At 38.6% G+C, this 23637-nt stretch overlaps 1 protein-coding gene across 4 annotated transcripts in view; it reads right to left on the reverse strand.

Moving 5' to 3' along the window:
• The window catches only part of RPAP3 (RNA polymerase II associated protein 3), a 79936-nt gene that overhangs the window by 53244 nt on the left and 3055 nt on the right, over positions 1-23637 (reverse strand). For all 4 annotated transcript variants that reach the window (XM_004470418.4, XM_004470416.4, XM_058307877.2 and 1 more), the window contains exon 3: positions 23147-23287. In XM_004470418.4, coding sequence (XP_004470475.2) covers positions 23147-23287 — 141 coding nt within the window. The remainder of the gene's footprint in view (positions 1-23146; positions 23288-23637) is intronic.

Consider the following 23637-nt stretch of genomic DNA (forward strand, 5'->3'; position numbering starts at 1 on the left):
GAACAGTATTCATAATGCAAAAGACATACTTAAAAAAGTACACTCAAATGAGCGTAAGTTGTTACATACAACCCAAGGACCAAATGCCTATAAAAAGCATTCCAGGGAAGAGGACTTGGCGCCCAGTGGATAGGGCGTCCATCTACCACATGGGAGGTCCGCGGTTCAAACCCCGGGCCTCCCTGACCCGTGTGGAGCTGGCCCATGCACAGTGCTGATGCGCACAAGGAGTGCCCTGCCACGCAGGGGTGTCCCCCGCGTAGGGGAGCCCCACGCACAGGGAGTGCACTCCGTAAGGAGAGCCGCCCAGCGCGAAAGAAAGTGCAGCCTACCCAGGAATGGCACCGCACACATGGAGAGTTGATGCAGCAAGATGATGCAACAAAAAAAAAGAAACAGATTCCCGTGCCGATGACAATAACAGAAGTGGACAAAAAGAAGAACACGCAGCAAATGGACACAGAGAACAGACAAATGGGGGGGGGAGAGAAATTTTAAAAATAAAAAAAATAAAAATAAAAACAGCATTCCAAATAACCTTTCATTGTTAGGATTATATCCAGAGAAAAAGGTACTCTTGTTTAGAAAACAAAACCTGAAACCACTGTAAAAAATCTGACTTTGAACTGACACAGTAAGCTAAATGAACAGGTTCTACCCTAAAATCATATCTAAATAACAAACTATTAGCAATGAAGTATTTAGGCTTAATTCATGAGAAGTTTGCAAATAACTCTAAACTTATGTAATTAGCACCCAGTAACAGAGAAAGGGTTTTTTCTAAAACATTCTTTCTCCTTACTTTAAAACAGTAAGAACTGCTTACACAACACTATGAACTCCTGATCCTCCCAACAACCTAATGAAGGAGGTACAATTACCACATGTATTTCATCTAAGAAAACAGAAAAGGAGGTCAGTTAACTCATTCTCAGCCACTTAGCTAGTACGTGGCTGAGTCTGGATCTGAACCCATACATTCTAGCTCCTCCAGAGAGCTCTCACTTATCACTATATTTTCCAAACTACAGCTGACTCCAACGAAGAAAAAACATAACAAGAAGTCCAGCAATTAGCTGATAATCTCTTTTTGCCCACCCTTGCACCCCCACCGTATTTGCTGTCTGTATCCATTTGCTGTGTGATCTTCTGTATCTATTTCTCTATTTATTTGTCTTCTCTTCTCGTTTTTCCTCCTCTAGGATTCACTGGGATTTGATCCTGGGGACCTCTGAAGTGGAAAGAGGTTCCCTGCCACTTGCGCCACCTCAGTTCCTAGTTTCTGCTGCACTTCACCTTGACTCTCCACTTCATCTCTCTTTTGTTGCATCATCATCTTGCTGCGTGACTCAATTGCGTGGGCGGGCACTTGGCTCGCCACGCAGACACTCATATGGGCACTCAGCTCACCGTACGCAGGCACTCGGCACGCCACACAGGCACTCATGTGGGCAACTCAGCTCACCACGTGAGCACTCGGCTTGCCGCATGGGCACTCACAGGGGCACCTGGTTCACCGCGCGGGCATTGGCTCGCTGCACAGGCACATTTTTTTTTTTTTAAACCAGGAGGCCCCAGGGATTGAACCTGGATCTTCCCATATGGTAGGCAGAAGACCTATCACTTGAGCCACAACCGCTTCCTTGCTAATCTCTTCTGATTTACTCTTTTCATAGTAATAAATGAGTTCATGGACCTAAACAGGATTTTTAAAAATCATATGTCATTATTTTATCACATATGATAAAAGAATGATTTTTAGCAAGATATTTTAAATCGGTAAGTTTTGAAGAGTTTATGGAAGGTCACAAAGTATTTCATCATATAAGTAGAATCTGTTTTTGCATTTAACAAGTGTCATATTCTATTTTTAATTATTTATGTAAGAAAAACTGTTGTAAATTTTAAAACAAAATTAAATCATTTAGATTTATTACCCTAAAATTTAGTCTGTCTTTTTACATGAGGATCCTAGGAACATCACAGCCTACCAACTTTGAGGCCAAGACTGCACAACCCTACTCTGCTGTAATGTGCAGAAACAGGACACCAAGGCAGGTGTTTTGATCCAAACTAAAATGAAAAAGCACCTGTATCACATATAGATACACTAAGATAACAATGTCAACAATATAGTAAAATCACACAAAACAGGAACTCAATAAATAGCTGTTGAATGTTGTAATACAGAAACGATCTATATATGAAATCAGCTGAGCAATGACTTTCAGGAAAGAGCATTATAAAAAGATACTGACTTACAAAAAGGAACAGGCTACATAATAAAAAGTAAAGTTACAAAACTAAAGGGAGACTATAAAATATGTAGTAGAGGAGTAAACTGTATGCTCCCAAAGTAGCATTTTCAACAGCAATAAATTCAAGACCCAAAATTATACTTCTCTTGCACTGGGACAATACTGAAGCAGATGGCAAACTATTTAAATAACAGTTCTAGCTCTCTCTTGAGTTAATTAGCCTTTGATTTCATTAAGAAAAATACAACTAATGTGGAAAATTATTTGACAGTATTTTCCAAAGCCAAACATGTATATAAACTATGACCCAGCAACACCCCTCCCAGGTACTGAAGTCTAACAAAACTAGTATACAAAAATGCTTACAGTAGGTTTATTCATAATAACCAAAAACAGAAGCAATCCAAATGTGTGTCAATAGTAGAATAGATACAAAAATTGTGGTATAATCACAAAATGGAATTCTGGTCAGCAATGAAAAAGAACAAACTACCGCTACTCACAATATGGATTCATCTCATAAACATAACGTTAGTGAAAGATGCCAAACACAAAAGATTACCATCCTGTATGATCAATTTACATGAAATTCCCAAACTGGCAAAACTGATCGAAAATATTAGAGATCAAAAAGTGACTACCTTTGACGGGTTGTATTAGTCAGCCAAAGGGGTACTGATGCAAAATACCAGAAATCTGTTGGTTTTTATAAAGGGTATTTATTTGGGGTAGGCGTTTACAGTTACCAGGCCATAAAGCATAAGTTACTTCCCTCGCCAAAGTCTACTTCCACATGTTGAAGTAAGATGGCTGCCGACGTCTGTGAGGGTTCAGGCTTCCTGGGTTCCTTTCTTCCTCGGGCTTACTCCTCTCCAGGCTCAGGGTTCCTCTCTTTTCAGGGCTTGCTTCTCTTCCCTTACAACCAAGCTCTTCTGTGTACTTACTTCCCAGGTCTCCAGCTCAAGATTACAGCATCAAAAGTCCAACAGCAAAAACTCCAGCATCAAAAGCTTCAATTCTGTACTTTGCCATGTCTTTTATCTATGAGTCCCCACCCACAAAGGGGCGGGGACACAGCACCCTATTGATGTGACCCAATCAAAGCCCTAATCATAATTTAATCATGCCCAGGTACAGACCAGTTTATAAACAAAATCCACTATCTATTTTTGGAATTCCTAACTACGTCGAACTGCAACAGGGGCTATCAACTAAGAAGAGGCTCACAGGATGCTGGAAATATTCTGTATCTTGCTCTGGATGATGGTTTCAGAGGTGTATGCATAAGTAAAACTTCATCAAGCTGTTCATTTAAAATTTATGGACTTTAGTGTATGTATGTTATACCTCAATTAAAACGTTAAACAGAAAAATGCTGAAAACGTAATAAACATAAAAATCAGAATAGTGAGGGAGATCCAAGATGGAGGAGTAGAGAGTGGCAGGCTACACTCATCCTCCAGAAGCAATAGGAGAACAAGTCAGAGTTGCCAGAACAGTTGCAGAGTTTTCCCTGCAGGAAAAGCAGCAGGGAACAGCACAGGAGGCCCACAGAATAGGAGCCACGTGGGAGGCCTGTAAGGAGGGCCTTGCCAAACACAGGGGGAAGCAGTGTGGACAGCCTGTGAAGGAGGTCTCGCCAGGCGCAGGTGGGTGTGGGGGACAGCCAGAGGGTGGTGCTTGGTTCCAGAGCCCAGGGACTACAGTACAACATCAAGGAAGGAACAGGACAGGCAGACTGAGCGAGGCCACCCCAGACAAACTGGCTCTTTGGAACCTTCATGGGTCCCTGGTCAAGTTTTGATCAGTTAAAGTGGACAATTCTAAAAAATCAGAATAAGCTAAAACAAGTGCCAGAGAAGAGACCCATGACATATCTAAGATACTGAAAGAGTAAAACCGCCAGCCAAGAATTTTGTATCCAGAAAAAAACTGTCCTTCAAAAATGAGGAATTAAAATATTCATAGATAAAGAGAAATTAAGAGAAACTGTCGACAAGAGACCTGCCATACAAGAAATACTAAAGGGAGTTCTGCAGGATGAAAGGAAAGACAGGTGACAGAGGTTTGGAGGAGAATGTAAAAGTGAAGATTAATACTAAGGGTAACCAAAAGGATACAAAGAAAGACAAAAATAAGATATGACATATAAAAGCCTAAAGATAAAATGGTTGAAGTACTGCCTTTACAGTAGTAACACTCAATGTTAACCTTGAACTACCCAATTAAGAGACACAGACTGGCAGAATAAATTATGCATTTTAAAATATGATCCACCTATTTGCTGTCTACAAAAGACTCATCTTAGACCCAAGGACACAAATAGACTGAAAGGGAAAGGCTGGAAAACAATATTCTGGCTTCCGGGAAAATGGCATATATATAGGTAGGCATTGTTCATCTCTTGCAAAAAAAATGGGGAAAAACCTACCCTGCTTTAGGGATCCACAGAACAGGAGGCTGCAGAGCACTGTCCAGGAGGGAGCAGAACACAGAAATAAAGAGGCCAAGGGAAAACCAGGAGTTGTTTGCCCCTGTGGCTGGAAACGGTGGGAGGGTAAGCCCCACCCTCAAGGCAAATAGCCTCCATGGAACCTCTGGTCCTCACCAACCAGCTGAGTGGGAGGGAGCATTTTCTGGGAAGAAAAGGGATCTGGCAGAGGGTAGAAAGTAGTTTCTTTTCAGTGGGTTTGGCTACCTGAATCTTGAGAAGGACACCAACCAGGACTGAGGTGATGCTGGGTAGAGAGAAACTAGGTCAGGGATGGGGCAGCTATAGGCACCTAAGTAGCCCAGCCCCTGAAAACTGTTAGAAGCCCAACTCGCCTAATGGAGAACAGGGGCAGGAAGAGCCAGATAAGCTTTCAGAAAGCCTATTTAACCTAGAGAGCCACTGTAACTCAGTGGAAGAATTCCTGCCTTGCACACAGAAAGATCCTTGGTTCAAGTCCCGAAACCTCCTAAGAGAAGGGATCCTGGGAGTGATTCACTGAATTATCAGGCACACAGCTAGTATATTATGATAGGGAAAGTATAGACTGAGATTCTGTTGTTTTGCTTTAGGTTTTTTTGCATCTGGTTTTGTTTGTTTGTTTTTTAATCAGTTCTCTTCTTTCTCCCCCTTTTTCTTTGTCACTTTATTTATTACTAAAACTGGGTACATCACCCGTGGAGGGCAGGCTGCAGTGTAATTAACTGATGAGCACCAGCAGCCTGAGAGGAGCCTAAGAGGAAAGTTCTTTTTCCTGGATTGTTTGTTTGTTGCTGTTCTGTTTCTTATTTGTTGTCTTTTCTCTGTTTCCTTTTTATTCTTTTCCTTATTTTTCCAAACTATTTTATTTCCTTTCTTTCCTTTATTTTTCTATCTTCTGACTTCTGCTGCTTTTCTTTCATTCTACCTCTTCTTTGGTTTTCATTTTTTCTTTTTCTCACTCACCCTCTTTTTTTTTCCTTTCCTTTTATTTTCATCTGTCTGGTCTTTTAATGCATTCTACTTTTTCCTCTATTTTGTTTCTTGTTTCATTTTTTTCTATTCCACCTTTTTTTATTCTTATTCCTTTGTATTTTTTATGATTTTTACTCATATTACTTATTTCATTTCCTAGCTCTGGTACAGTTCCTCTTTTGCCTTTCTAAAATTATTATTATTACTATTACTCTTTTTCTCTTCTTATCTCTCTCCTTTTCTCTGGTCCTAATTTTTTTTTTCAAGGAAACACAAACAACTGCAAAGATACAGAATGAGAGGAATCAAGTATCAAAGAGGAAACTTACCACAAAGAAACAACAGGGAAACGGACTTGGCCCAGTGGTTAGGGTGTCCGTCTACCACATGGGAGGTCCGCGGTTCGAACCCCGGGCCTCCCTGACCCGTGTGGAACTGGCCCATGCACAGTGCTGATGCGCACAAAGAGTGCCCTGCCATGCAGGGGTGTCCCCCACGTAGGGAAGCCCCACTCACAAGGAGTGCGCCCCGTAAGGAGAGCCGCCCAGCGCAAAAGAAAGTGCAGCCTGCCCAGGAATGGCGCCGCCCACACTTCCTGTGCCGCTGACGACAACAGAAGCGGACAAAGAAACAAGATGCAGCAAATAGACACTGAGAACAGACAACCGGGGGAGGGGGGGTAATTAAATAAACAAAAAATCTTAAAAAAAAAAACAACAAAATAAAACCCTAGAGTAAAAAGAGAAGCTAACCAACTGAATAAGCCCATCAAGATAAACAAATGCCTAGACACCAACAAAAAATTACAAGCCATACTAAGAAACAGGAAGACATGGCCCAGTCTAACGAACAAACTAAAAAAGCAGGAGGAGAAATAGAAAGTTGAAGAACTAATCAAGAATGCCCAAACAAAAATTATAAATCAACTTAATGAAGTGAAGGAAAAGATTAAAGATATTAAGAAGACACTGGGGAAACATACTTAAGAAACTGTAAACATACATAAAAAGATAACGGATCTGATGGTGATGAATGGCACAACGCAAGATATCAAAAATACAATGGAAGCATAAAACAATAGATTTGAACAGGTAGAGGAAAAAATCAGTGATGCTGAAGACAGTACATCTGAAATCAGAAGATATAGAAGAGATAGATAAAAAGAAAAAATTTAGCAGGGACTTAGGGATTTGAATGACAACATGATATGCACAAACATACGCATTGTAGGCATCCCAGAGGAGCAAGAGATGGGAAAGAGGGCAGAAGGAGTGTTAGAGGAAATAATGACTGAAAATTTCCCAACTCTTTTGAGGGACATGGACATACATGTCCAGGAAGCACAGCACACCCCAACAGTGTAAATCCTAAGAGGACTACTCCAAGACATATATTTGTCAAACTGTCTAATGCTCTAGACAAAGACAGAATACTGAAAGTATCAAGAGAAAAGAGATCCATCACATACAAGGGAAGCTCAATAAGATTAAATGCTGATTTCTCATATGAAACCATGGAGGCAAGAAGGCAGTGGTATGAAATAGTTAAGGTGCTGAAAGAAAACAACTTCCAGCCAAGAATTCTTTCTCCAGCAAAGATGGCATTCAAAAATGAGGAAGAGTTAAAAATAGTCACAGATATACAGAAATTAAGAGTTTGTCAATAAGAAACCTCCCTTCAAGAAATACTAAAGAGAGTTCTGCAGGTTGAAAGGAAAACTCAGCAGAGAGAAGGTTGGAGGAGCATATAGAAGATTACTGGTAAGAATAACTAAAAAGATGAAGAAATTAAAATACATGACATATAGAAACCTAAAGAAAATAATGGTTAATTTAAGTAATGCCTTGACAGTAACAACATTGAATATTAATGGATTAAACTCTACAATCAAGAGACACAGATGGGCAGAATGGATAAGAAAACAGGATCTGTTTATATGCTGTCTAGAAGAAACTCACCCAGAGACACAAGGAGGTTGAAAGTAAATGGTTAGAAAACAATATTACATGCAAACAATAACCAAAAAAGGGCGAGAATAGCTATACTAATCATGGACAAAATAGACTTTAAATGCAAAATTATTGTAAAAGACAAAGGACGACACTACCTTCCCACCAGCATGGGACACGACCAATCACAAGTAATGAGAATGAATTAGACATCAAAAACCTCCCAATTAAGAAAAGCCCAGGACCAGATGGCTTCACGGATAAATTCTACCAAACATTCCAGAAAGAACTAACAATGATCCTGCTTAAACTATTCCAAAAAATAGAAGTGGAGGAATACTGTCTATATTCTATAACGCCAACATCACCAGATAAAGATGCTACAAGAAAATTACTGACCAATCTCTCTAATGAATTTAGATGCAGAAATCCTCAACAAAATATTGGCAAAGAGAATCCAAAAACACATTAAATGAATTATACACCACAATCAAGTGGGCTGTATCTCAGGTAAATGCAATGGTGGCTCAACAAACAAAAATCAATCAGTAATAAACCACACTAACAAACTGAAGGAGAAAATTCCATCATCTCTATTGATACAGAAAAGGCATTTAACAAAATCCAGCATCCTTTCTTGATAAAAATATTTCAAAGGATAGGAATAGAAGGAAACTTCCTCAACATAATAAAGGGCTTATATGAAAAACCCTCAGCTAACATCAAACTCAATAATGAAAGACGGAAAGCTTTCCCTCTAAGATCCAAAACAAAACAAGTATGCCCACTGTCGTCATTGTTATTCAACATAGTACTGGAAGTTCTAGAGAGAACAATTAGGCAAGAAAAAGAAATAAAAGGCATCAAAATTCAAGGGAAATTTGTTTGCAAATTCACTATTTGCAAACAACATTATCCTATATAAAGTCTCATAAAATCTACAACAAAGCAACTAAAGCTAATTAATAAATGAGTTCAACAAAGTGGCAGGATATAAGATCAACATGCAAAACTCAGTACTGTTTCTTATATAGTAATGAAGACATGAAGGTTATCAAAAACACATTATAGAGGCATACAATGGCAGATTTGATATGATAGAAGAAAGAATAAGTGGTACAGAAGTGATACTGAAAGAAGAGCTGAAACTGAAGAGAGAAAAGAACAGAAAAAATAGAGTAGGGGCTCAGGGAGTTAAATAAAACAAACAACATACGCATCATCGGAGCTCCAGAAGAAAGGAAAAGGGACAGAAAGAGTATCTGAGGAATTAATAGCTGAAAATTTCCCAACTCTCACAAAAGAAATGAACTTATGTGTCCAAGGAGCACAGCGCATCCAATCAGAATAAATCCAAATAGACCTACTCCAAGGCATATACTACTCAGAATGTCAAATGTCAAAGATAAAGAGAAAATTCTGAGAGCAGCAAGGGAGAAACAAACTATCCCATACAAGGGATAAAAGTCTAGTAAGACTTAATGTGGATTTCTCATCAGAAACCATGGAGGTGAGAAGACAGTGGCATGACACAATTAGGATAATGAAAGAGAAAAACTGCCAGATGAGAAATTTTTATCCAGCAAAATTGTAATTTTCTTTTCTTGTAGTGTCTTTATCTGGCTTTGGTATTAGGGAGATGTTGGTTTTACCAAAGTCAAATAAAGACACCCCAAGAGGGGAAGCAGACTTGGACCAATGGATAGGGCATCCGCCTACTACATGGGAGGTCCACGGTTCAAACCTTGAGCCTCCTTGACCTGTGTGGAGCTGGCCCATGCGCAGTGCTGATGTGTGCAAGGAGTGCTGTGCAACACAGGGGGTGTCCCCTGCTTGGGAGAGCTCCACGCACAAGGAATGGGCCCTGTAAGGAGAGCCACCCAGTGGGAAAGAAAGTGCAGCCTGCCCAAGAATGGAGCTGCACCCACAGACCTGACACAGCAAGATGATGCAACAAAAAGAAACACAGATTCCTGAAGCCACTGATAAGGATAGAAGCGGTCAAAGAACACACAGCAAATGGATAGAGAGAGCAGACAACTGGGGGGGAATATTAAAAAAAAAAAAACACTACAAGAAAAGAAAATTACAGACCAATCTCTCTAATTAACATAGGTGCAAAAATTCTCAACAAAACACTAGCAAACAGGCTCAAACAGCATATCAAAAGACATATACATCACAAACATTGGTATTTATTCCTGGTACACAATCCTGGTTCAACATAAGAAAATCAGTCAACATAATACACATTAACAAATTGAAGGGAAAAAACCACATGATCTGGGAAGTGGTTGTGGCTCAAGCAATTGGGTTTCCACCTACCACATAAGAGGTCTGTGGTTCAGTTCCCAGTGCCTCCTTAGGAAGGCAGTGAGTGTGACGGGCAGGCACAGAAAGCTGACACAAGATAATGCACAAGAGACACAACAAGAAAAACATAATGAGACCCAAGAAAGCAGGGAGCAGAGGTTCCCAGTGCCTCCTAAAGAGGACAAGCAGAACGGTGAACTGGCATGATGGGCAGGCGTGGCGAGCTGACAGGACAAGATGACACAATGAGAGACACAAGAGGAAAAACATAATGAGAGACACAACAAAAGCAGGGAATGGAGGTGACTTAAACAATTAGGTGCCTCCTTCCCACATTGGGGGTCCTGGGTTCTGTTCCTGGTACCTCCTAAAGAAACAAAGACAACAAACAGACACAGCAAGTACAAACAACAAGGGGGTGGGGAGAGATAAATAAAACAAACCTAAAAAAAAAAGATGGCATGGTCTCATTATATGCAGAAAAGGCACTCGACAAATATCCAGCATCCTTTCTTGACAAAAACACTTCAAAAGACAGGAGTAGAACGAAAATTCCTCAATATGAAAAACCCACAGCCAACAACATACTAAATAGGGAAAGGCTGAAAGCTTTCCATCTAATATCCAATATAGGACTAGGAAGCCCACTATCACCATTGTTATTCAACAATGTACTATAAATCCTAGCTAGAGCAATTAGACAAGGGGAAAAAAAGGCATCCAAATAGGAAAAGAAGAAGTTTTGTTGACATGATCCTAAATTTAAGAAATTCTGAAATGTCTACAACAAAATTCCTTGAACTCATAAATGGGTTTGGCAATGTGACAGAATACAAGATCAACATGCAGAAATCAGTAAAGTTTCTGTACACTAATGAAAAATCTGAGAAAATTAGGGGGAAATTTCATTTACAATAGCAACAAAAAGATTCAAATACCTAGGAATCAATTTAACCAAAGAAGTACAGGACCTGTATGCAGAAAACTACAAACAATGACAAAAGAAATCAATGAAGACCTAAACAAATGGGAAGACATTCGGTGTTCACGGATTTGAAGACTAAGTATTGTGAAGAAGTCAATCCTACCCAAACTGACTGACAGATTCAATGAAATACCAATCAAAATTCTAACAGCCTCCTCTACAGAAATAGAAAGGGCAATTACCAAATTCATTTGGAAGGGAAAATGCACCTGAATAGCCAAAAGCATTCTAAAAAAGAAGAGTAACATGGGAGGAATTTCACTGCCTGACCTTTAAACATATTACAAAGCTACAGTGGTCAAAACAGCATGGTACTGGCATAAAGACAGACACATTGATCAGTGGAATAGAATTGAGAATCTAGAAATAAGCCCTCGCCTCTATGGCCAACCGGTTTTTGACAAACCTACAAAGTCCCTGTTGACAGGGCAGAACAAATGGTGCTGGGAGAACCAGATATCCATAACCAAAAGAATGAAAGAGGACCCCAATCTCAATTCCTATACAAGGATCAACTCAAAAAGGAGCAAAGGCCTAAATATAAAAGCCAGGAGCATTAACTACTACAAGAAAATGTAAGGAAACATGTTAAAGACCTTGTGGTAGGTGGTAGTTTCTTGGACCTTATACCCAAAGCACATGCAACAAAAGAAAAAAGAGATAAATGTTACCTCCTAAAAATTATGCACCCCACAGGACTTTGTCAAAAGGGTGAAAAGGCAGCAGATTCAATGGGAGAAAACATTTGGAAATCACATGTCTGATAAGGGCTTAATATCCGTAATATATTAAAAAATGCTACAACTCAACAATAAAAAAACCTGATTAAAAAATGGGCAAAAAACTTGAATAGACATTTTTCTAAAGAATACAAAGAGCAAAATAACACATGAAAAAAATGTTCAACATCACTAGTGATTATGGAAACACAAATCAAAACCACAATGAGATGTCATTTCACACCTATCAGAATGGCCTCTATTAAAAAGATAGAAAGTAAGGGTTGGAGAGGATGTGAAGAGATAGGAACACTTATTCACTGTTGGGAATGTAGAATGATACAGCCACAGCGGAGGACTGTTTGGCAGTTCCTAAATACGCTGAATATAGATTTACCAGGTGGCCCGGCAATACCACTACTGGGTATATACCCAGAAGAACTGAGAGCAGTGACGAACAGACATCTGCACACTGTTGTTCACAGCAGCGTTATTCATGATTGCCAACAGTTGGAAACAACCCAAATGTCCATCAACCAATGAATGGATAAACAAGTGGTGTATTCACACAATGAAATATTATGCAACTGTAACAAGAAATGAAGTGATAAAGCTTATAACAACATTTATGAACCTGAAGGACATTATGTAGTGTGAAGCAAGCCAGATATGAAAGGAAAAATACGGTATGATTACACTTACTGTGAACTAAATATATTGCCTAATCTCATGGAATTACTAACTTGAATATGGATCACTAGAAAATAGAAAATGAGGGTAGAGAATGGAAAGCTAAGGTTTAACTTGTGCAGAATTGGTAAAATGGATGTGCTGATCTTTGGAAATGAACAGAAAAGGTGAAAGCTCAACATAATGTTTGTAACTAGCAGTACTGTTATGTGGGTACAACAGTGGTTTAGGGAAACGGACTTTGGCCCAGTGGTTAGGGCGTCCGTCTACCATATGGGAGGTCCGCGGTTCAAACCCCGGGCCTCCTTGACCGGTGTGGAGCTGGCCATGCGCAGTGCTGATGCGCGCAAGGAGTGCCGTGCCACGCAAGGGTGTCCCCCGCGTGGGGGAGCCCCACGCGCAAGGAGTGCGCCCGTGAGGAAAAGCCGCCCAGCGTGAAAAGAAAGAGCAGCCTGCCCAGGAATGGCGCCGCCCACACTTCCCGTGCCGCTGACGACAACAGAAGCGGACAAAGAAACAAGACGCAGCAAATAGACACCAAGAACAGACAACCAGGGGAAGGGGGGAAATTAAATAAATAAATAAATCTTTAAAAAAAAGAAAAAAACAGTGGTTTAAAGGGAAAGTCTAAGATCATGTATATTACTAAAAAGAAAGCTAAAAAATATAACATTGAAGTCTAAAGCATAGTAAAACCACATATGAAGTATGAACATGGGTAAAGTTGCACATATAAGATTGTTTTTCTTTGAAGCTGAACAAATACGTTACTAATACAAAATATTAACGTCAGACAAAAAAAAAACACATTATGCTAAGTGAAAGAAACCAGACACAAATTACTGTGTATCGCATGATTCCATTTATATAAAATGAAAATATAAATCAATTTATAAGGATCAAATTAGATTAGTGGTTATGTAAGGCTGGGGAAGGAATGCTAAGGGGTGTGAAGTTTTTCTTTTCAGAGTAATGAAATTGTTCTAAAATGTTTTGTATTGATGAATGTACAACATTGTGGTTATACTAAAAGCCACTGATTACATACTTTGGATAGATCGTATGGTATGTGAATACGTATCAATAAAACTGCTTAACGAATACTTATGCAAAATAGCCAGAAATAGCAGCTATGTACAACAGGGGAAACAGAGAGATTCAGAGGTGAAGAATTTTCTTGTTTTTTATTATTATTGAAATAATGAAAATGCTCTAATAATGACTAAAGTGATAAATGTACACCTATGTGATTACACCAAATGCCACTGATTGTGCACCTTGGATGGATATGTATGTTTTATTAATATGTATCAATGAAATTTTTTTTTTTAAGTTGCTACAATATGAACAATATATATTGATAAAAGGGTCAATCCATCAAGAAGCTAGAACACTTATCAACATATATGTACCTATCAGCAGAGTCACAATATATAAAGGTGAAGGGAAAAATAACAACTGTGGCTGGAGACAATCAATACCCAACTTTCTGTTAGACAGAACTGGACAAAAGATAAACCAAGAAACAGAAGACTTGAAAACATATAAACGAACTAGACCTAATATAGAGAACTCTACCCAACACCAGCAGAATATACATTTTTCTCAGTGCCCATGAAACATTCTCCTGCATAGAGTATGTCAGGCCATAAAATGTGTCATTAGATTTTAAAAGACTGAAATCATACGAAGTATTTTCTCTGGTCACAATAAATGGAATTAAAAATCACTGGAAAATTGACAAATATGTGGAAGTTATAAAACACACACTTAACCAATGCATCAAAGAAGTTAGTAAATGCTCGCAGGTGAATGGAAACAAAAAAGGAACATACCAAAACCAATGCAATGAAACAAAAGCAGTGGTCAGAGGGAAATTCACTAAATGAAAGAATGATCTCAAACAATAAACCAACTTTCCACCTTGATGAACTAGAAAAAGAAAAGAACACCCATAGCCAAAAGAAGGAAGGAAATAAAGTTCAAAGTAGAGGTAAGTGAAATAGGAAAACAACAGACTCAGTGAAACAAAATTGACAAACTTTTAGCTTGACTGACCAAGAACAAAACTCCAAATTACTAAAATAAAAAATGTGCGAACATTGCTACCAACATTTACAAGATCAAAAAAGGATTATAAGAAATTACTATGAACCATATGCCAACAAATAGATAAGATAGACAAAATGGATAAATTCATAGAAACAAACTGCCAAAACTCACTCCAAAAGAATTAGAAAATCTGAATAGGCCTGTAACAGAGATATTAATGGAAATACCAAAAATCTTTCAACAACAAAAATGTCTCAGACCAGATGGCTTTGCTGGTGAATTTGTCAAACACTTAAAAAACAGTCTTAAAAAACTCTCCCAAGAGAGAGGAAGGAATGCTTCCTAACTTCTTCTCTGAAGCCCATATTACCCTAATACCAAAGACAGCACAAGAAAGGAAAACTATAGACCAGTATCTCTAGCAAGTACACATAAAAAATCCCCAACGAAATGCTAGGAAACAGAATTGAGTAGAATATTAAAAGGACTTCTATACACCATGACTAATTCCAATCCCAATAAGTTTATATCCAGGAGAACTGAAATTAAAAAGCCATACACAAATGTATATAGCAGTATTTTTCACAACTACCAAAAGGTAAAAACAACCAAAATGTCCATTAACTAATGAATGGATAAACAAAATATGGCATATCCATACAAAGGGATATTCAGCCATAAATGGAATGATTTGATAAATGGTACAACATGGCACCTTGAAAACACGTTAAATGAAAGAAACAATACAAAAGACCACGTGTAGGATTCCACTTACATGAACTGCTAAGAATAAATAAGCAAATCCACAGACACTGAAAGCAGATGAGTAGTTGCTGAGGGAGAGGGGGTAATGGTGCATGACTGTTAGGGAGGTATGGGGTTCCTTTCTGGGGTGATGAAAATGTTCTGTAATTAGATAGTGGTGATGGCTGTACAATGAGAATGTGCTGTAAGTCACTGAATTATACACGTTAAAATAGTTAAAATGGTGAGTTTTATGTTACATGAATTTTACCTCAATAAAAAATTATTTCTTCTTAAAAAAAAAAAAAAAAGGGCAAAGCACTAGATTCCAAAGAGGAAACACAAATGACTAAAAAGTAAAAAGCACATGAAAAGATGCTCAACATCACTAGTTATTAGGGAAATGCAAATCAAAAGCACAATGAGATATCATTTCATGCCTATCAGACTTGCAATTATTTTTAAAAAAGAAATTTAAAAAAAAAACTACAAATGTTGGAGAGAATGTGGAGAAACCGGAACATTTTTTCGCTACAGGTGGGAATGCAGAATGGTACAGCTGCTATGGAGGTCACTGTGGCAGTGCCTTGGGAAGCCAAACACAGAACAGCCACTTGATCCAGCACTCTGCTACTAGGAATACATTCAGAAGAACTGAAGGCAGGGGCACAGATATGTGCACACCAATGTTCTAGAGTCACTACAGAAAATTGCCAGAAGATGGAAGCAACCCAAATGTCCACCAACAGATGAAGAGAAAAACAAAATGTGGCATATATATACACGATGGCATATTATTTAACTCTAAGGAATGAAGTCCCGATGCATGCAACAACATGGATGAACCCCAAAGACCTTACGCTGAGTGAAAAAAGCCAGACACAAAAGAACAAATACTGTATGATCTCACATATTAACTAATTATAATAAGCAAACTCATAAAGGTAGAATATAGAAGATAGGTTACCAGGAGATAGAATAGGATAGAGAAGGGATGCTGAGGCTTAATCTGTGCAGAATTTATAAATGGGTTGCTTGTAATAGTTTGGGGGTACAGAGGTGATGGTAGCATGATAGTTTGAGTGTAGCTGACAGTGCTGAGGTGTGTGTGTGGTTAAAGGGGGAGGTTTTGGGTCGTATGTGTTACTAGAAGGAAAGAGAGGATAAAACGTGGGATTGTATAGCACAGTGGACCCTGTGGTGGGCCAGAACTGCGATTGATAATACAAATATTAAGAGTGTTCTATCAAGATCTAAATCAAAAGTACCTTACTAGTACAGTGTTAATAATAGGTTGGTATATAAGGAAAAAAATGTGCCTAAAGTAAAATAAGGACTACAGTTAACAGTAACATTTTAGCATTCTTACATCTATTGTAACAAAGGTACCACACCAAGGTTAACTGTCAGCAATATGGGGGTATGGGAATGCTGCATATTTTATTCTTAGAAAAATGTCTTATGTCACACAAACAACCAAATTTCCTTAGAAGTTATATTATTTTACAGTCAGGTGTCCAAAGAGCCAGGGCCTTTTAAACCATATTTAAACAGTATGTAAATATTAATAGCTATATAATTCAATGGGATATAAATGTATCCTTGTTTTCATAGGTATGTTTTCTGGATAGAGGCCTGCACAGCAACTAATAAAATATTAAACTCCCATCCTGGGAAGTCCTACTACTTTCTCAAGTAAGATGGTAAAAAGCTCTGGAATATATAAGCCCTGCCTAATTAAGAAAAATAAGCTAATAAGCCAAGCCTTCAAGCTTAACAATTGTACTTATGAACCTTATTCCTGTAATAATGAAACTAAATCTAACTATAATTAATGCCTAAGAGTTGCCTCCTGAAAACCTCCTTGCTACTCAAATGAGGCCTCTCTCTAAACCAAACTCTGCAAATAAGCTCACTACCTTAGCCCTCACATGTGACATGACTCCCAGGGATGATTCCCTAGCAACGAGGGATTGTCACCAAGCGTTAATCAACAACGCATCTGAAGAAGGACCTTGATCAAAAGGGGAGGTAAAGCTTAAGCAGGTCTCAGCCAGACTTCACAAAATGCCACAGCAAACAAAGCCACAAAGAAAAGTGCTCCTAAGGGCTTTGTGATATCTGGACACCACAGGCAAGCCACACAAAATCAACACCCTCTCAGAGGGCTCCATCTAGAATACAGGAAAAGCTATTAACTCAATATAGCATAGTTACATTCATCTGTAGGTCACCTAATCATGATTGTTCTACTTCTTTTATTTGAACCTATAATTTTCAATATATTTGTTAGGCATGCTTCTCAGGGACTTAAAGCCCTTGGAATAACCTATGCCAGTTGAGACCCGAAATCCAGCAGAGCTGTGGCCAACTCCTACTCTCCAGCTCTTCAACCGCAAGCAAAACAGTTCCATTCTTCTATCCCATAATAACTACATCCCTTCTCAGCATGAAGCAGAGTGGATGGACATCATACCAAATACCACAAGACTGAGGAATGAACAATAATAATGTAACCACTGACAAGACAGTTTTGTAGTTATTAGTTTGTGTTAACTGAATAATTTATAACACTGATACTAAAAAGTAAATTTTTAAAAAATCTTAATAGTGGGGAAAACCAGGAAGATGGCAGTGGAGTGAGGAGCTCCTAGAGTCAACTCCTGCTACAGGGCAGTTAGTAAACACCCAGAGCTAGCTAAAGCACCTGTTTGGGGGCTCCAGGAGACCAGAAGAGCATCCTGTACGAATCCTTAAAGGAATGGAAGGAGGAGACTGCCCCATTTGCAGAGATTTATAAGCAGAGTGCTCCACACCACGGAGGCCCATGCCCATTCTCCACCGGAGGCACAAGCCGCCTCAGGAGCTGTTCCAAGGCTGGAATCAAAAGCTCCACTTCCCAAAAACGGGGAAGAAAGAGAGAGTTGGGCACCAACTTCAGCTACTGATGAGTATATTCAGCGGGCTAAAGTATAATCCTGAGAACAGCTAAAGTTTGAGCCTGCAAAAGTCAGAAAGAAGCCAGCAGCTACCATCTTAACTCTGTGCCTGGCATGAGGGGAAGCGGGCGGACAGAAAATTCCAGTGCTAGTAGGGACTGGCTTCTTTCCATCCAGATCAGATTGCAGGTGTAGCCTAAAGCCCCAGCCCCACATCTGGAAGGGAGGAAGCTGTGGGAACCTGTGCCAGCCTCTCCAGGAAATTACTGGCCAAGTCACAGAGGCTGGTGATTGTCCTACTTTGGCTGCATGAGCCACCCCAGGAGCTCTTCTGTGGTTGGAATTGGAAGCACCATTAACCAAAAATAGGGGAGGAGGAAATGGCTGGCCTCTGATTTGGGCTACTGATTAGCAGACTCAGCTAGCTAAGGTATAGCCCTAGGAACAGCTAGGGTGTAAATCTCTCCAAGTCGGAAAGAGGCCAGTGGCCACCATTTTGACTCCGCCTCCACCCTGAGGGGAAGACAGGAACGAAAATCACAGAGACAGGCGGAACCAGTTTCTTTCACCCAGATCAGCCTGCAGCCCTGGACTAGGCTTCAGCCCCATCTCTGGCAGGGAGGAGGCTGGCGGACCCTGCACCAGCATATCCAGGCAACTGCAGGTACCTTTGGCTGGCACAGACTGAATAATCATAAGTCTACCAGGGCAAATGCAGTCATCTTGGACCCGCACTGTACAGATTGTTGCCCATAATTGCAGGTCCATCCCTGCCCCAGGCATGGGAGAAAGGGGTGTGAACCCTCATTAGTCTTTCTGGGAAACTACAGTCTAGGTCTGCACAACATGGATTATTCAACATAGCTGTGACTCTGTCCTACCCCTGGCAAAGGAGAAAGTTGGGAGAAGCTTCATCAGTCCCTGGGGCAATGAGGGCAGCTTAAGCCTTCACAGAGTACAGCACCAACTACACCCTTGGCTCCTACTGCACAACCAGCAAGGGAGAAACTAAAGAGAAAAACTGCACCCAGAATAAATATTCTAGTAAACCGGATGCCAAGACCAATAAAAAACTACAATCTACATCAAGAAACAGGAAGCTATGGCCCAGTTAAAGGAACACGATAAGCCTCCAGATGACATAAAGGAATTGAGACAACTAATCACAGGTGTTCAAACAAATCTCCTTAATAAGTTCAATGGGATGGCTAAAAAGATTAAGGATATTAAGAAAACACTGGGTGAGCACAAAGAAGAATTTGAAAGCATACACAGAAAAACAGCAAATCTTATGGGAATGAAAGGCACAATAAATGAAATTTAAAAAACACTGGAATCATATAATAGCAGATTTGAGGTGCCAGAAGAAAGAACTGGTGAGCTTAAAGAAATGGTCTCTGAAAGTGAACATCCAAAAGAACAGATGAAGAAGGGAAAAAATTGAACAAGGTCTCAGGAAACTTAAAGACAGCAAAAGACATGTAACCATATGTGTCATGGGTGTCCCCGAAGGAGAAGAGAAGGGAAAAGGGGCAGAAGGAATATTTGAAGAAATAATGGTAGAAAATTTCCCACCCTATTGAAAGACACAGATATCCATGTCCAAGAAGCACAATGCACTCCCATCCGAAGAAATCCGAATAGACCAACGCCAAGATACATACTAATCAGAATGTCAAATGCCAAAGAGAGAATTGTGAGACTAGCAAGAGAAAAGCAATGTATAACATATAAGGGATACCCAATAAGATTAAATGCTGATTTTTCACCAGAAACCACGGAGGCAAAAGATAATGGTATGATATACTTAAGATACTACAAGAGAAAAACTTCCGGCCAAGAATCTTATACCCGGCAAGACCATTTTTCAAAAATGAGGCGGGATTAGAATACTCACAGATAAATAGAAACTGAGAGAATTTCTAACCAGAGACCAGATTTTCAGGAAATGCTAAACAGTGTGCTAGAGCCTGAAAAGAAAAGACAGGAGAGAAAGGCCTGGAAGAGAGTCTAGAAATGAAGATCATATGAATAAAAGTAACCAAAAGTGTCAAAAGAGTAGGGAAAACAAAATATGACAGATAAAACTCAAATAGGAATAAACTTAACCAACAAGGTAAAGCATCTGCATTCAGAAAACTGCAACTCAATGTTAAAAGAAATCAAAAAAGGCCTAAATAATCGGAAGAACATTCCATGGTCATGGAATGGAAAACTAAATATCATAAAGATGTCAATTCTACTCAAACTGATACACAGAATCAATGCAATCTTGATAAAAATGCCACCAGCATTTTTTTTAATTGAAAACACAATTATCAAATTTATTTTAAAGGATAAAGCGTCCTGAGTAGCCAGAAACATCATAAAAAGGAAACACGAACCCTCATCTCCAGACTTTAAATTATATTACCTAGCTATAGTGGTAAAAACTGCATGGTACTGGCATAAAGACAGACACATAGACCAATGGAACCAAATTTATGGTTCAGAAACAGACCCTCACAGATATGGTCAAGTGATTTTTGACTAGCCTGTCAAACCCACTCATCTCAGGCAGAACAGTCCATTCAACAAAGGGTATTGAAAGAACTGGATATTCTTAGACAAAAGAAGGAAAGAGGACCCATATCTCACACATTATCCAAAAATTAACTCAAAATGGATCAAAAACCTAAAAATAAAAGCAAGAACCATAAAGCTTCTAGAAGAAATTGTACGAAAGTATCTTCAAGCCCTGGTAGTAGGTGGTAGATTAAGGAGATAAGAGGAGGACTGAGATGGACTACTGATGTTTGATGTATGTAGAAGTTTTAATTAGCTTTAATGTATAACTGTGGAAATGTATAGAGTGGATGGTAACATATAGTACTAGCTAGTTTATAAATGGGGATGTGGCTGAAAATGGTAGTCTAGGGATGTAAATGCCAATTGCTAGAGAATAATCTAGGAACTGAATACCACAGTAAACCAAGAGGTGGATGAGAACTGTGGTTGATGGTACAAATGCAAGAGTGTCCTTTGTGAGCTAGAGCAAATGTACATCACTACTGCAGGGTGTTGGGAATGTGGAGAAGCATGGGAAAAATACAATGGAGTAACCTATGGAATGAGGTTAGCTGTAATAATGTAATATGCTTGCACCTATGCCAAAGATGTACTGTGTTGATAATGGGGCAGAATGGAGAATGTGGGGGTGGGGAGAAAATGGGGACCTCATATTTTTTTAATGTAACATTTAAAGAAAAATAGAAAAAAAAAAAAAGCATGGAGAATGTGTGCCATATGGACCACTATGGACATGGTAACAATCAGATGATATTATTTTATTTGTAACAAATGTTCCACCATAGTGTGGTGTGTTGATGAGGGTATTTGGGAATTTTGCACATGTGCATGATTGTTTTATAAGTTTACAACTTCTGTCATAAAAAATATACTTACAAAATAGTAATAGGGTGGGTTGGGGGGAAAATACACCAAATGTAAGATAAGGACTATAATTAGTAGTAAAATTTTGACAATATTCTTTCATAACCTGTAACAAATGTCTCATGACAATGCAAGGTGTTGGTGGAGGGTTGATGTATGGGACCCCTGTAAAATGTTATGCATGTTTGCTTTGTAAGTCCACAACTTCTACTATACACTTATGTGTATATATATGTGTTCACATATAAATGATATAAAAATAATAATAGGGTGGGTTGGGGAAAATACTTTGGTTAGTAGTAATATTTTGACAATGCTCTTTAATCTTTAAACATTTAACAACAATGCAAGGTATTGGTGGTAGAGTGAGTTATGAGAGTCCTATATGATGTTATGTATGTTTGTTTTGTAAGCTCACAACTATTACTATACACTTGTTGTTTATATATGTTTATGTGTAAGACATATACGTCAATAAATTTTTTTAAAAATCTTAATAGTGGTTCCCCTGGAGAAAGATGGAAGAAAGAAACGAGATAAGGAAGAAGGAGCACACTGGGAGTTCCAACAATATCGGCAAAATTCTCTTTTAAGTTAGATGGTGAATGCACGTAGTATTTTATTTTTATGTTTTACAATATATATATATCTACATAATCCTGTGTGAATCAAGTATTATATAAAAAACCCTTAAAAAAAATAAAAAGGAATGTTTATTCCAAGTTTGGTTATCACAACCCCTCACACCTAACTAAATCAAACCTTGAAGTGGACCAGAGTTCTAGAATAGTGCTAGCCAATAGGTTCTCTTTTACAGGCTGACAGCTTAACAGGGGCTGCTTAGAGCACTAGGTCGAGGGTACTGAGGCAAAGTACTGGTAGTAATTAATTTGCAAATTTACACTGTGGGTAACATGTGGGAGATGGGAGGCATGTACCATCTGCTATCTCAGTCCAGAAAAGTGAAGCCCACCTTCCTGGGATCAAGACAGATCTACTTTTATGGTCCCAGGACCTGGCCCTAACACTAGACAAAAAGGTGTTCTCTTTTTAGTAGTAGTATGCACGTCCACCGATCTATTAAAAAGGTTATCAGCAGAGTCATTCTTTCCTGGGAATTTTACTATTTTAGAATCTTGGTTGTTTAGGGATGGTAGAGAGGAGAGAGGTGCATGTGACTGTAAAGGAAAAGCACAAAGGCGATCTTCGTGGTAGCGCAATAGTTCTATGTCCTGACTGCAGTGGTAATTATCCAAATCTACAAATGGGACAAAATGTATCAATGTCTATTTCCTGTTTCGATACTAAACTATAGTTAAAGGTAACCTTTGGAGGAAATTGGGTGAAGAATACAACTATACTATCTTTGCAAAGAAAAAAATATAGGAAAAGAGAAAAGAATTCTATATTAGCCACCAATCACTGAAAGACGACTGCAGAAGAAATAAAGTCAAATAATTGAAGAGTTATGTAATTAAATTTTAAACTCACATGAAATAGTTTATAAGAGAAAAACACAGGTTAAAAGAACTCTACATTTTCATTTAATCCATGATAATTGGATAACCACAAGAAAATTTTATTCCAATATTAAAAAGTGCATGACTAGATTAAACTTACCACATCAAGTTTTGCCCACGCCTCATAATCATATGATTTTATCCTGTTTTTTGTATTTTCTTCTTTGGTTTTTTTAGAAGACTCTTTAGTTTTGCCTTTCTTCTTCTTCCTAAAATTTCCATTTCGAATAGGAGGTAAATTCTAGGGGGAAAAAAGCACAAAGTTTTGAGCACTGCCCGTAACTTTTCAAGAACTAAGTAATTTTTCAATTTAAAGTGTTTAAAAATACTGATTTACCATCTTTCTTATAATAATTTATGCCTGAAAAGTTTAATGCAATCTTTGATGAATGATGAACATTGTTCATTCACAAGAAATATTACTACCTAGAATTTATAATTCTAATTATAAATTTAATTTGAAATCTTAAATTCAAACTTTACAAGCTACTCGAACTTCAGCCTTAGTACAATGAATTAGTAAGTAGTACAAAGGCAAAGTGAATTCCTCCACATCATTATATACAGTACTAAAAGCTCTCTCTATATTTA

Source organism: Dasypus novemcinctus, chromosome 12, assembly GCF_030445035.2.
Source record: "Dasypus novemcinctus isolate mDasNov1 chromosome 12, mDasNov1.1.hap2, whole genome shotgun sequence".
NCBI lineage: Eukaryota > Metazoa > Chordata > Mammalia > Cingulata > Dasypodidae > Dasypus > Dasypus novemcinctus.